The sequence below is a fragment of the Lipotes vexillifer genome, unplaced genomic scaffold, assembly GCF_000442215.2.
Source record: "Lipotes vexillifer unplaced genomic scaffold, Lipotes_vexillifer_v1.1 scaffold376, whole genome shotgun sequence".
Classification (NCBI taxonomy): Eukaryota; Metazoa; Chordata; class Mammalia; order Artiodactyla; family Lipotidae; genus Lipotes; species Lipotes vexillifer.
The window spans coordinates 780,635-792,011 of NW_006785037.1; the positions used below are offsets into that span (position 1 = coordinate 780,635).

At 53.4% G+C, this 11,377-nt stretch overlaps 1 protein-coding gene across 1 annotated transcript; it reads left to right on the forward strand.

The window, feature by feature from the left end:
* Positions 1-1,433: 1,433 nt before the first annotated feature.
* On the forward strand, positions 1,434-4,216 carry KCNS2 (potassium voltage-gated channel modifier subfamily S member 2). The gene is made up of 2 exons (XM_007457161.1): positions 1,434-1,728; positions 2,377-4,216. Exon 2 carries the CDS (start codon positions 2,420-2,422, stop codon positions 3,851-3,853), a length of 1,434 nt encoding a protein of 477 aa, XP_007457223.1. The 5' UTR covers positions 1,434-1,728; positions 2,377-2,419; the 3' UTR covers positions 3,854-4,216.
* Positions 4,217-11,377: the final 7,161 nt, after the last annotated feature.

The window sequence follows — 11,377 nt, forward strand, 5'->3', positions numbered from 1 at the left end:
CCCCACCCAGAGGCAGGTGGCTGGCACAGGTCTACTCTGTGTGAAGCCAGGCTTGGTTCCAGGACACTCCACATGAAGCGAGCTCAAGGGTCCTCACCAGGCCCTCTGAGGAGCCCCAAAGCATGCAAGCTCTGCAGAGCACCCATCTAGTGGGGATGACATTGCCAGGGCATCATAAGTAAAAGACATGCTGCCCACCGTGGCTGAGATGGCTGCCCTGGGAGTCCAGAGCCACAAGGGCTTTCCCGGGACTTCTGTCCAAGACCTGTAGCCCGTGAGCTCCCTGCTTAGCTCACGTCCTGCTCCGATCTTGGCAAACGGGGACCATGAGGAAGGGCTGAGATCAAGGGGAGGGGGCTTCCTGGGGACTATGGGTCCATTTCTCAGTTCCAGCCCAGCTGGCAGTGCTTTAAGGAACAATCCTTGGAGACCAAGAGCTTGAATCTGGGCCACAAGTCTCCTGGGGAATGGGGACACTGGTACTGAGCATATCTACACTGGACCCACACTCCAAGTCCCCACTGTGTCCGCATACACAAAGTTCTCATTTCATTACGCGCACAGACCTGTCACAGTCGCACTGAATACTACACTGTACACTGCACACTGTAGACACAGCTCACAGTCTGCCACTGTGTGCACACACCACGCTGACATGCCCTAGGTTCCCCTGTTCTGACACGCTGTACACCTCCTCCCACCGCTCAGAGGTCTGATTTTTATCAGCGCTGCACAGACACTGAAAAGTCTTATTTTCCTCAGACACCCCCCCCCACACACACACCCCTACAGTCCTCCAACTCTGGCACACCACACCGGCCTGTACACGCGCAGTGCCCACACAGAGCTCCCAAACAGAACTCCGTGACTCCCTCCCACGCCGGTGGGGCTTGCGCTCCCGCCCCCAGCAAGCTAAGCTGAGCTCGACCTTGGGTTTCCCGGCTCCGTCTTCACCCCTCCAGATGCCTTTCCCCACCCCACCCTCTTTCCCCCGAAGCTTCAGGAAACTTTTCAGCAGGTGCCTAAAAGGGGAAACCTGGAGTTCCTCCCGTCCTGCTCTTCCCCGACGCAAGCCGTCCCTCATTCCCCAGCTCGGCTCCGCCCGAGACCCAAGTGGGGAAAGGTCACCGCAGGCAGTCCCCTGCCTGCGCCCTGTGGCAATAACAGCTGTCACCAGGGGCTAGGCGAGGCGTTGGGAAAGGCGTTGGCTCTGCGTCGAGCCGGGGGCCCGAAGGGGTCGCCGCGACGCGCGGGAGGAGAGCAGAGAGGCCGACGCGGCCGCATCTCCGGAGTCCGGGCGGCGGCCTCGCAGGGAGCTGGGAAGCGCGGAGCTGTCCGTTCAGCACCACCGCGCCGTGCCCCAGAGCAGGGCCCGCGCCGAGGCGCACCGGCTCATCTCCCGCTCCGGTCCCCGCTGTGGCGCGCGTTGTTGTCTCCCTTCGGTGCTGAGGGGCGCGCGGACAGAGAGAGGAGGGCTCTGCGGGCATCGGGGCCACGCAGCCACCTGTGAGCCTCCTGCAACTGCGGACGGCGGCGGCATCCCCGGCCGGAGACAGGAGACGCTCGGCGGACCCCGCCCGCCCTCCCGCCGGGCGCACACCCAGGCGCACACACACTCGCACCCGCGCGCACACGCACAGCCAGCCGGCAGCTGCGGCCACAGCGATGCTCGCCGGCAGGTCGGGGAAGTTTCCCGCCGGCCTCGGCCGCGGGCCCCAGTGCTCTCAGGTAAGCGCTTCCAGAACGCGCAGGGCGAGCCCGGATAGCTCCGCGGGGTAAGGCGCGGCGCGCGCGGCGCACGCGGCTCCAGGGCACGGCGCCAGGCGGGCGGGGAAGCCTGGGGCGGGGGGCGAGGGGGTTCCAGTCGCGGGGGCTGGACGCAGGGGACGCCAGGCCGGCCCCCTTACCCCACCCGGGGTTAATGACTCGAGAGGGGAATTTCCCCGCCCCCTCCCGAGGCTACGCGCCCCCCATCTCGGCCCAGCCCGGCCGGTGCGCATCCCAGCTCTGGTCCCGCCCGTCTGCGGCGAGCGGGCGGGGGCGTCTCCTCGATCCGCCCACGGGCAAGGTCAGCTCGCAGCTCCCTGGGCTCTCAGAGCCGCTGGGGCGCGACCTCCGCCAGCGTAAAGGGACCGACAGAACCCCCAGGGTGGGCGTGGAAACGCGGCCATGCTAGTGGAAACATAGCCCCCACTCCAAGCCTTTCCTTGGGAGGGGGCCAAAACCCATAGAACCGGCTCCCCATCCCAGTGTCCTTCAGCACCCAGAGACCCGCTGGAGAGGACTGGGTTCGCCAGGGACGGATGGGGAAATAGAAAGAGGTGCCCGAGCCCTGGGCGCCCGGCGCTCACCCGACACGATTCCTTCGGCTTCCAGGTGTAGCGCCCCCGCGCGGCGCGGGCGGCTGGGCGTCTCCAATATGACTGGCCAGAGCCTGTGGGACCTGTCGGAGGCCAACGTCGAGGATGGAGAGATCCGCATCAACGTGGGCGGCTTTAAGAAGCGGCTGCGCTCGCACACGCTGCTGCGCTTCCCCGAGACGCGCCTGGGCCGCCTGCTGCTCTGCCACTCGCGCGAGGCCATCCTGGAGCTCTGCGACGACTATGACGACGTCCAGCGTGAGTTCTACTTTGACCGCAACCCCGAGCTCTTCCCCTACGTGCTACATTTCTACCACACCGGCAAGCTTCATGTCATGGCGGAGCTGTGCGTCTTCTCCTTCAGCCAGGAGATCGAGTACTGGGGCATCAACGAGTTCTTCATCGACTCCTGCTGCAGCTACAGCTACCACGGCCGCAAAGTGGAGCCCGAGCAGGAGAAGTGGGACGAGCAGAGCGACCAGGAGAGCACCACGTCCTCCTTCGATGAGATCCTGGCCTTCTACAACGATGCATCCAAGTTCGATGGGCAGCCCCTGGGCAACTTCCGCAGACAGCTGTGGCTGGCGCTGGACAACCCCGGCTACTCGGTCCTGAGCAGGGTCTTCAGCGTCCTGTCCATCCTCGTGGTGTTGGGGTCCATCATCACCATGTGTCTCAATAGCCTGCCGGACTTCCAAATCCCTGACAGCCAGGGCAACCCTGGTGAGGACCCCAGGTTCGAAATCGTGGAGCACTTTGGCATCGCCTGGTTCACATTTGAGCTGATGGCCAGGTTTGCTGTGGCCCCTGACTTCCTCAAGTTTTTCAAGAATGCCCTAAACCTGATCGACCTCATGTCCATCGTCCCCTTTTACATCACTCTGGTGGTAAACCTGGTTGTGGAGAGCACACCTACCTTGGCCAACCTGGGCAGGGTGGCCCAGGTCCTCAGGCTGATGCGGATTTTCCGCATCTTAAAGCTGGCCAGACACTCCACTGGCCTCCGCTCCCTGGGGGCCACACTTAAATACAGCTACAAAGAAGTAGGGCTGCTTTTGCTCTACCTTTCTGTGGGGATTTCCATCTTCTCCGTAGTGGCCTACACTATCGAAAAAGAGGAGAATGAGGGCCTGGCCACCATCCCCGCTTGCTGGTGGTGGGCCACCGTCAGCATGACCACTGTAGGGTATGGAGATGTGGTCCCAGGGACCACGGCAGGGAAGCTGACCGCCTCTGCCTGCATCTTGGCAGGCATCCTAGTGGTGGTACTGCCCATCACCTTGATCTTCAATAAGTTCTCCCACTTTTATCGGCGCCAAAAGCAACTCGAGAGTGCCATGCGCAGCTGTGACTTTGGGGATGGAATGAAGGAGGTCCCTTCCGTCAACTTAAGGGACTACTATGCCCATAAAGTTAAATCCCTCATGGCGAGCCTGACGAACATGAGCAGGAGCTCGCCAAGCGAACTGAGTTTAAATGATTCCCTGCATTAGCTGCGAGGACTTGACCTCCTCAAACCCACGTTGCTGAGCTGTTTCTTGTGCCTCTGGCACAGTCCAGGCACATTAGGGCTATGGTGTAAGGAGTATGCCCAGCCCCAAAGGGGAGAGATGCATGGGATATGCACCCCAGGTTGCTTTTACAGTATTTAGGATCATTTTTAGAGGGTGGTGTGTCTGACACCATGCCTTTGCACCTTTCAGTGAAATGACACTCACTGGTCTTTGCATCGTGGGCATAAAATGTTCACCTTTCTGCCGGATGAGTACCACCTAGAATGCTAATTTCTCTGTTCATTGTGTTCTCTATCGTAGTGCTTGTGGCCCAGTACTGTCTCAGTTGTTTGTGCTCCTGTTTCTGAGGTTGTCGTGTGAGTTCTGTACAAAAAGCCCCCACAAATATGTCCAGTGGAAACACATCTATGGGGTCAGCAAGGATATGATGAGGTTTTGCTCACAGTCATGTAGAAACAAAATCTCAATTCTTTATCCAATGCTTTCATTTAGTTTTAATACCAAAACAAAGGGAATGTGAAGTTAAGTACACATGACTGATGCAAGTCTGTGAGTTGTTTTTGTAACTCTGTAGCCCTGTGGCTTGCATGGGTACCCTGCTCACTCTTAGAATGATGTACACTGATGCTCATCTCTCAAATGTTGCTCTTTAGAGAATGTTATTTTGTTAATCATGTAGTGAAGCTTGAAATCTTTACCAAGAATAGATGCATTAGGGACAGGGGCTTCAGCTAAACATAGGCCAAATCACAGGATGCTTGAAGACCTTTCAAAGTCAGCCCTCCGTCTTTTCTAGGGTGGTCGTAGAGACATTTATTTCTTGCTGAGGTTCCTGGTCTAGGTCATTTGAATAAACTTGGCTGTGTCTTAGATATTAGCATGTTTTTGAAATGTTTCCTTTTAAAGATGTTTAGAAATAAGATTGCATTGTCTTTATCAACTAAAAAGTTTACTGTTGTATTGTCTGAGGCAAACATTGTTGGGTTGCTAGCAAGGGCAGTAGCTTAGAAAATTCTGTTGCCTGCTCTGAAAGCTTATAAAATGAGAACCCTTTTATTTCCAAGCAGAATTTACTTAGATAATTTTGCTTCTATGATACAGTATGTTACATATGATGCTCTAACCGCCCCAGAGTTCCTGGTATGACATGGAAACCTGGTGGTGTGGAAGTGTGTACTCAAAATATAGACAAATGGCTTATCCAGGATGGAAATATTATAGTTCTTATTTCCATTTCAGCTGCCTTTTCTTGGGGGAGGGTTGGTGGAGGCCAGGAGAAAGGAAGGAGTTGGAAAACAAAAAAGCATTGTTACTTAATAAAATGTCATAAATAATTGTACACTTCTTGAAAAGCTTGATGCTATTTAAAAGACCTTTAAACTTCTAAACTTGTGTCAAGGTTGAGAACTCTTTCCTTCTCCAGAATGCCCTCTCTCTTCTTTGTCAGTTAGCCAGCACATAGCGTTTTGAAGGGTTAACCTGGACCCCTTAGTAAGATAGTTCTCTGTTATATTCTAGGTAATCAGGTGGTTTTCCAGTTGGCTTCCATTGTTGTTCAGTCTTTGGAAAGGCTGCAGAATCCAGGGGTCTACATGCGGAGTTAGGCAGGCTTTTTATCTCTGTCTTGGATCTTCCTTAAAAAGGTCCACATTGTGTCTTAGTTGGTTGAAGGTAGTACATACTTCTTGGGGATGTGGCGAGGATCCTGTCAGAGGCTTTGTGTACTTGTGATTGCCATGGCTACTACAGAGCGGGCCATTTGCACTAGTCACTTATGCCTTTAGGTCCCCAGTTCAAATCTTTCCGTCAGACTGGAGCCTTATGGTGGGCAGGGAGGCAGCCACGTCCTGGTGCTGCCTGGTCTACCGTCTACATTTGTTTCTCAGAAGCATCAGGAAAGGTGAGATGACTTAGGGGCAACCAACCACCAAGTCAGAAGGGCAGGGTTATTTCTCAGAATTTGCACATGTAGCACTTGGCTTTGGCTGATGTTTCCAGCACTGGAAGTCAGAGAATTTACGAAATAATCTCCAGCTGCACTGAGGCAGGTGATGGTACAAACTCGTGAGGACTGTTCAGTTTGCCAAGGCTGATGGTATTGGGTCACTGAGTGTGGTATCCACGGTCACTGACCAAAAAGCTTGTGAAAAGTGGGAACAAGGAAGGAGGCTGAATAATTCAGTCACTCTCATGAGTATTTTTTTTAAACAGGCAGGTTTTACCACCAAAACAGAGATACCTCTATTGGTTACTTTTTGCAGATGTGAAAGCTGGAAAACCTGACTTTTCATTTTGGTGATGACTTGCGTTTATCTGGTGCCTTTCATTGGGGGAATCCCAAAGTACTTTAGAGACTGTCTTTTTAATATATTTTGTACATCTATATACTCGTATAAAATATTATTTTGCCCATCCTGGAATTTCAGTTACTTCCGAGCATGAGACTGTCCTAATAGCATTAAGGACTCCAAGCAGTGGTTTCAGTTAAGAGGGAGCGAGAACAACCCAGCTGGCTTGAACACTGGAGTTAATTCCCACAGAGGATGGAGACAGAACTGTGATCCAGGGAGGAAGAACACTCCTCTCCCACAAAGTACGACCAAGGTACGCAGTTCACAAGTGCTCTCAGCTGGGCTTTGATTGACCTTGTTAGATAACATCTTATGGAGCAGTTTCTTCTGGTCCCTGAAACTAATCGGTTCGGGGAAGGGGGGTGGGGTCAGGTGAATTTTCTGCTCTGTTTCTGGAGTTAAGAACATAATGGTGAGGTGACATCTTTTGCTACTAGGCTGTCAGACTGACCTGTAAACCTCCTTTAGGGGGACCCAGTAAAAGCTTCAAATCACCTATTTCCTGCTGTGGGCTTGAGAGCAGCTTCACTCCCAACATTTGAAGGTTGTTCTTTTCAATGTCTTTGGGACAAATACATGGGCCAGGCTTTTCTGGAAATATATGTGATGAGCATTTTGAAAGCGCTGGCTGGGAAGTGACACTGTGTCTTTTCTGCACAGATGCACACTGGTTATAGTTTGGTGTTTTCTGCCAACCCCCCGCATTTCCTGGGTTTGCTGCTGAGGAGGGGCATGTTATAATGCCAGGCTGATTTGTAGCTCCTAAGGTAGTAATTGGTATTTAATCCTTTGATTTGTTATTTCTACTTGGCTTAGTATTCAAATAATGAAACTACCTGCTAATTCTTGCCTCATTTCAAAGAAAATGACCTGTTACGCCCTTTGGGATAGCAGTGATCTGTACAGGCTGTGTTCTATCTACTTGAAGGCTTAACTGGTATTTCTTGTATGTTTTAACAGCATGACTTGTTACAGAGTTGTAATTTTAAAAATTGAGAACGCTGTATTTGCGCTGTCCATTTTAACACTCATTAACACGCTACTGTGCGGGCATTGATGCAGCCCCGCAGAACTGTTCTGTGTGATGGCTGCACTTTACTCTCCGCGCCTTGACTCAGCAATGAGGAAGAACACTGACACACTCAGGACTCCAGCCTCGAGGAGAATGCAGATTAAACAGAACACAATTATTGACACTCCCTTAGGGCACTTCAGTTACACGTGGAGTGGCAAACACAACAAGGGCGTTCGACATTGGGGACCAGATTTCCTGAGAAAGGCTGGGCTTTTTTTTTTTTTTTTTTTTTTTGCGGTACGCGGGCCTCTCACTGTTGTGGCCTCTCCCGTTGTGGAGCACAGGCTCTGGACGTGCAGGCTCAGCGGCCATGGCTCACGGGCCCAGCCGCTCCGCGGCATGTGGGATCTTCCCGGACCGGGGCACAAACCCGCATCCCCTGCATCCGCAGGCGGACTGCCAACCACTGCGCCACCAGGAAAGCCCAAGGCTGGGCTTTTTGAGCCTTTGTTGGGAAGGAAAAGCTGTTAGTTATTCTTTGCAGGCACAGAGAGGTGGGAGCCCTTTTTTCACCAGGCCCTAGAGCCACCATCCTGCTCTGTAGAAGGGATGGTCATGAATTCTTGGAGCCCCCATGAAACAGACACCCCTGTCAGGGTTTGCCCCACCCACACGGTCTGGTTCAGCACCACATGCCCCTGCTGGTGCCAACCCCACCCCGCCTGGCTGCCAGGCTCCATGCTGCTACGGTGCCTCCCTGGCAGCAATTTGGGTCCTGGGTAACCTGAGTGTTCTGGCTGGTTTGGTGTGACTATTGCTGGGGGAACTGGCCCTCAGCACCTACTTAACCCAGTAGCGACATTGACTACGAGCCATTCCGAAGGCCACATGAATCTTAGGAAGGTCACTGGGCTAACTGGGGTCTGTTTCCAGTTTTGCCTTCAACTCTGTGATCTTAGGTGCCTCGCTTGGCTTCTCTGAGCCTCACATCCCCCTGCTGCAAAATGAGAAGGTCGGATTAGATCATCCTTAAAGCCCTGACCAGTTCCTCATCTCGATGTAAAAACAGAACTTCTGGGCTTCCCTGGTGGCGCAGTGGTTAAGAATCCGCCTGCCGATGCAGGGGACACGGGTTCATGCCCCGGTCCGGGAGGATCCCACATGCTGCGGAGCGGCTGGGCCCGTGAGCCATGGCCGTTGAGCCTGCGCGTCCGGAGCCTGTGCTCCGCAACGGGAGAGGCCACGACAGTGAGAGGCCCACGTACCGCAAAACAAAACAAAACAAAACAGAACCTCTGCATGCCTCCACCCCACCGTGCCCTCCTTCTAGCCCTGAGCAGAACCCAATAGCCTTCATTTATTTTTAAGCAGAGCAGAGGGGCTGCTCACCAACAACCTTCTATTTGCTTTCATCTCTCTCCTCAAAAGCCAAACCACAACAGATGACAGTTTCAGGGACAACGATATCAGAGACATGCTTGGGCTGGTGTCTGTGTCAGAGAAATAGAGGTTTAAAATAATCAATGCATGTCTCCTTTGGGCTTTAGGCTAGTGACACCTAATCCAAATTCCTGCTATTAAAAATCATCAGAGAGGAAAATCCCATTGATTCCATTTGGCTAACTCTTTGTCCATTTATGTTTGCTCCCTCTGTGAAGCCCTGTAGATCCCTCACCCGTTCCCACGAGGTTCCTGGGCCCCTAAGTGGACAAGGGCAGGTGGAGCGCCCACAGCCCACACTTGGTCCTAACTGAGGGGCAGTGGCATCTGTGGGATCTCTCTTCCGTGTAACCTTCAGAAGCGCGTGGCAACAACCTGCCGCCCGTCTCGTGGCGGCTGAGGAGGGGACTGACGTGCAGCACGGGGGAGAGGGCACTCGCGGTCCCCACAGTCCCGGTGGCCCCACCACGCGGGCCACAGCGCGTCTTCTCCATCAGGGCTATAAATGGATGTTCAGGGATATTTGGGGGGCCAGGATCCCTTGCATCTTAAAAGGAAAACACAAACACCTCCTCTTGAGGGAAGGACTTAAATGCTGAGCTCACTTGGTTATTACCTTCTCTTATTTTTAGGAGAACTTTTAACCAACGTTTCTACCCAAGGTCCTTATCTGGGTGTTAGATTCAGTTAATACTGTAGATCTGAAAACTGAAAGCGTGTTCCTCCTTCTGTGACCTAGTTTGTCAATATCACCATCCTCCTGGGGAAATTCTCCAAAGCGAATGACTTTGCCTGAAGGTAACAAGCTGATGCTTTCAGAATAACGTAGACACAAACAAGGTCTCAAAGATGTGGCCGAGAGGAGGGAGATATAACGGCAGGAAAAGAGGGCAGGAGTGCCCAGGAGCTGGTGCATGTCCTGCAGAAGGAAGAAGGGATAGGAAGAAGCCAGGGAAAAGGAAAAACAAATGAAGGTACACAAGGAAAGAGCGAATAAAAGAAAAGGCAGAGAAGAAAGAAGGGAGAAAGCCATCAGTTAGGGAGACAAGGAGAAGCTATGCTTAACACAGTTCTTTCAGGCCTTCTATTGAATTCATTTTGTTTCCAGTCAACATAACATGCTCTGAGCCCAACGGTGGCCTCCTGGGGGGTAACTATAGCTGGAGTCAACTCCCACCCGTCCCCCGGCACCTCCCCTCCCCTCCCCACCAAAGGGGTTCACGGTCTGGTGGAATAGCGATACGGACAACTACTAAAAGCCTTTTGCATGAAGAGGGCATTGAGGATACAAGGAAAGGAGGCACAAATATTTCCTCTTGAAGATGGGGCTTCTGGGTTACAAATAGAAAGAGGACCAGACGTTGGCCAGACAGAGGTGGTGGCAGGGGTCTGGAACAGAGAGATGGAGGGAAGGGAAAGGGAGGAAACTGCCACGCACAGGGATCCACAGCAGCAAGGATGAAGAGACCCGCCCCCGGGCCAGCATGTGTGAGACACATGTGAATCAGTGTGGTGCAAAAACAGTCCACAGCAAAGCCACCAAAAGACCCTGGGTGTCATTCTCTTGTCACTGGGTTGGGGCACCCTGACCAGTTAATCCTGTCGGAATGGGACTCTGGCAGCAGCTTGAAGGCTTGGGAGGGGCCAGGAGACCTACTTGAGGTCACTGCCAGCTAAGAAGGGAGGGAGCTGGAGAGGAAGGGGCAGAGTGGATTGCCAAGGGGGTCAACCCCACAGGACTCTGCCAACCACTGGATGTGGGGAAGAGAGATGGAGGGCTGCGGTGGCTTCTGGGGGTATGGGTGGATGACGGTGCCACCAAGAGAGGCAGGGAATAATTGGGTCCATCCCGAGGTTGAGTCGTGTTGCCTGGGTGACACACAGATGGAGATGTGCAGAGGGCAGAGGAAAGCCTGGGACGGGACTCCTTAGCTGAGAGATGGAACTTGAGGCCATGGGTGAGACTACCCAGGAAGTGCACAGAGAGAAACAGAAGAAAGAAAAGCTCCCTGCGGAAGACCAGCGTCCGAGGGGCAGCCACAGGGATGATGAGTTCCAAGGCCTTGCCTTTCTCTGCCGGCTCATTATAGCTGGCATCCTATCTCTTTCCTTTCGCCTGAGAAAGCCCCAGAGGGTAATGGCCGCTACTAATGGCCTCAGCTTTCCTCCTCATCCGCTTCCTTATTTTATCTCTGTGCTCGGCTTCTGTGCCTATCACTCTTTTCAGGCCTTCTATTGAATTCATTTTGTTTCCAGTCAACATAACATGCTCTGAGCCCAACGGTGGCCTCCTGGGGGGTAACTATAGCTGGAGTCAACTCCCACCCGTCCCCCGGCACCTCCCCTCCCCTCCCCACCAAAGGGGTTCACGGTCTGGTGGAATAGCGATACGGACAACTACTAAAAGCCTTTTGCATGAAGAGGGCATTGAGGATACAAGGAAAGGAGGCACAAATATTTCCTCTTGAAGATGGGGCTTCTGGGTTACAAATAGAAAGAGGACCAGACGTTGGCCAGACAGAGGTGGTGGCAGGGGTCTGGAACAGAGAGATGGAGGGAAGGGAAAGGGAGGAAACTGCCACGCACAGGGATCCACAGCAGCAAGGATGAAGAGACCCGCCCCCGGGCCAGCATGTGTGAGACACATGTGAATCAGTGTGGTGCAAAAACAGTCCACAGCAAAGCCACCAAAAGACC

Bases quoted from the DNA above. Each gene is read 5' to 3' on its own strand.
- KCNS2 (XM_007457161.1), top strand. From the start codon at position 2,420: ATGACTGGCCAGAGCCTGTGGGACCTGTCGGAGGCCAACGTCGAGGAT.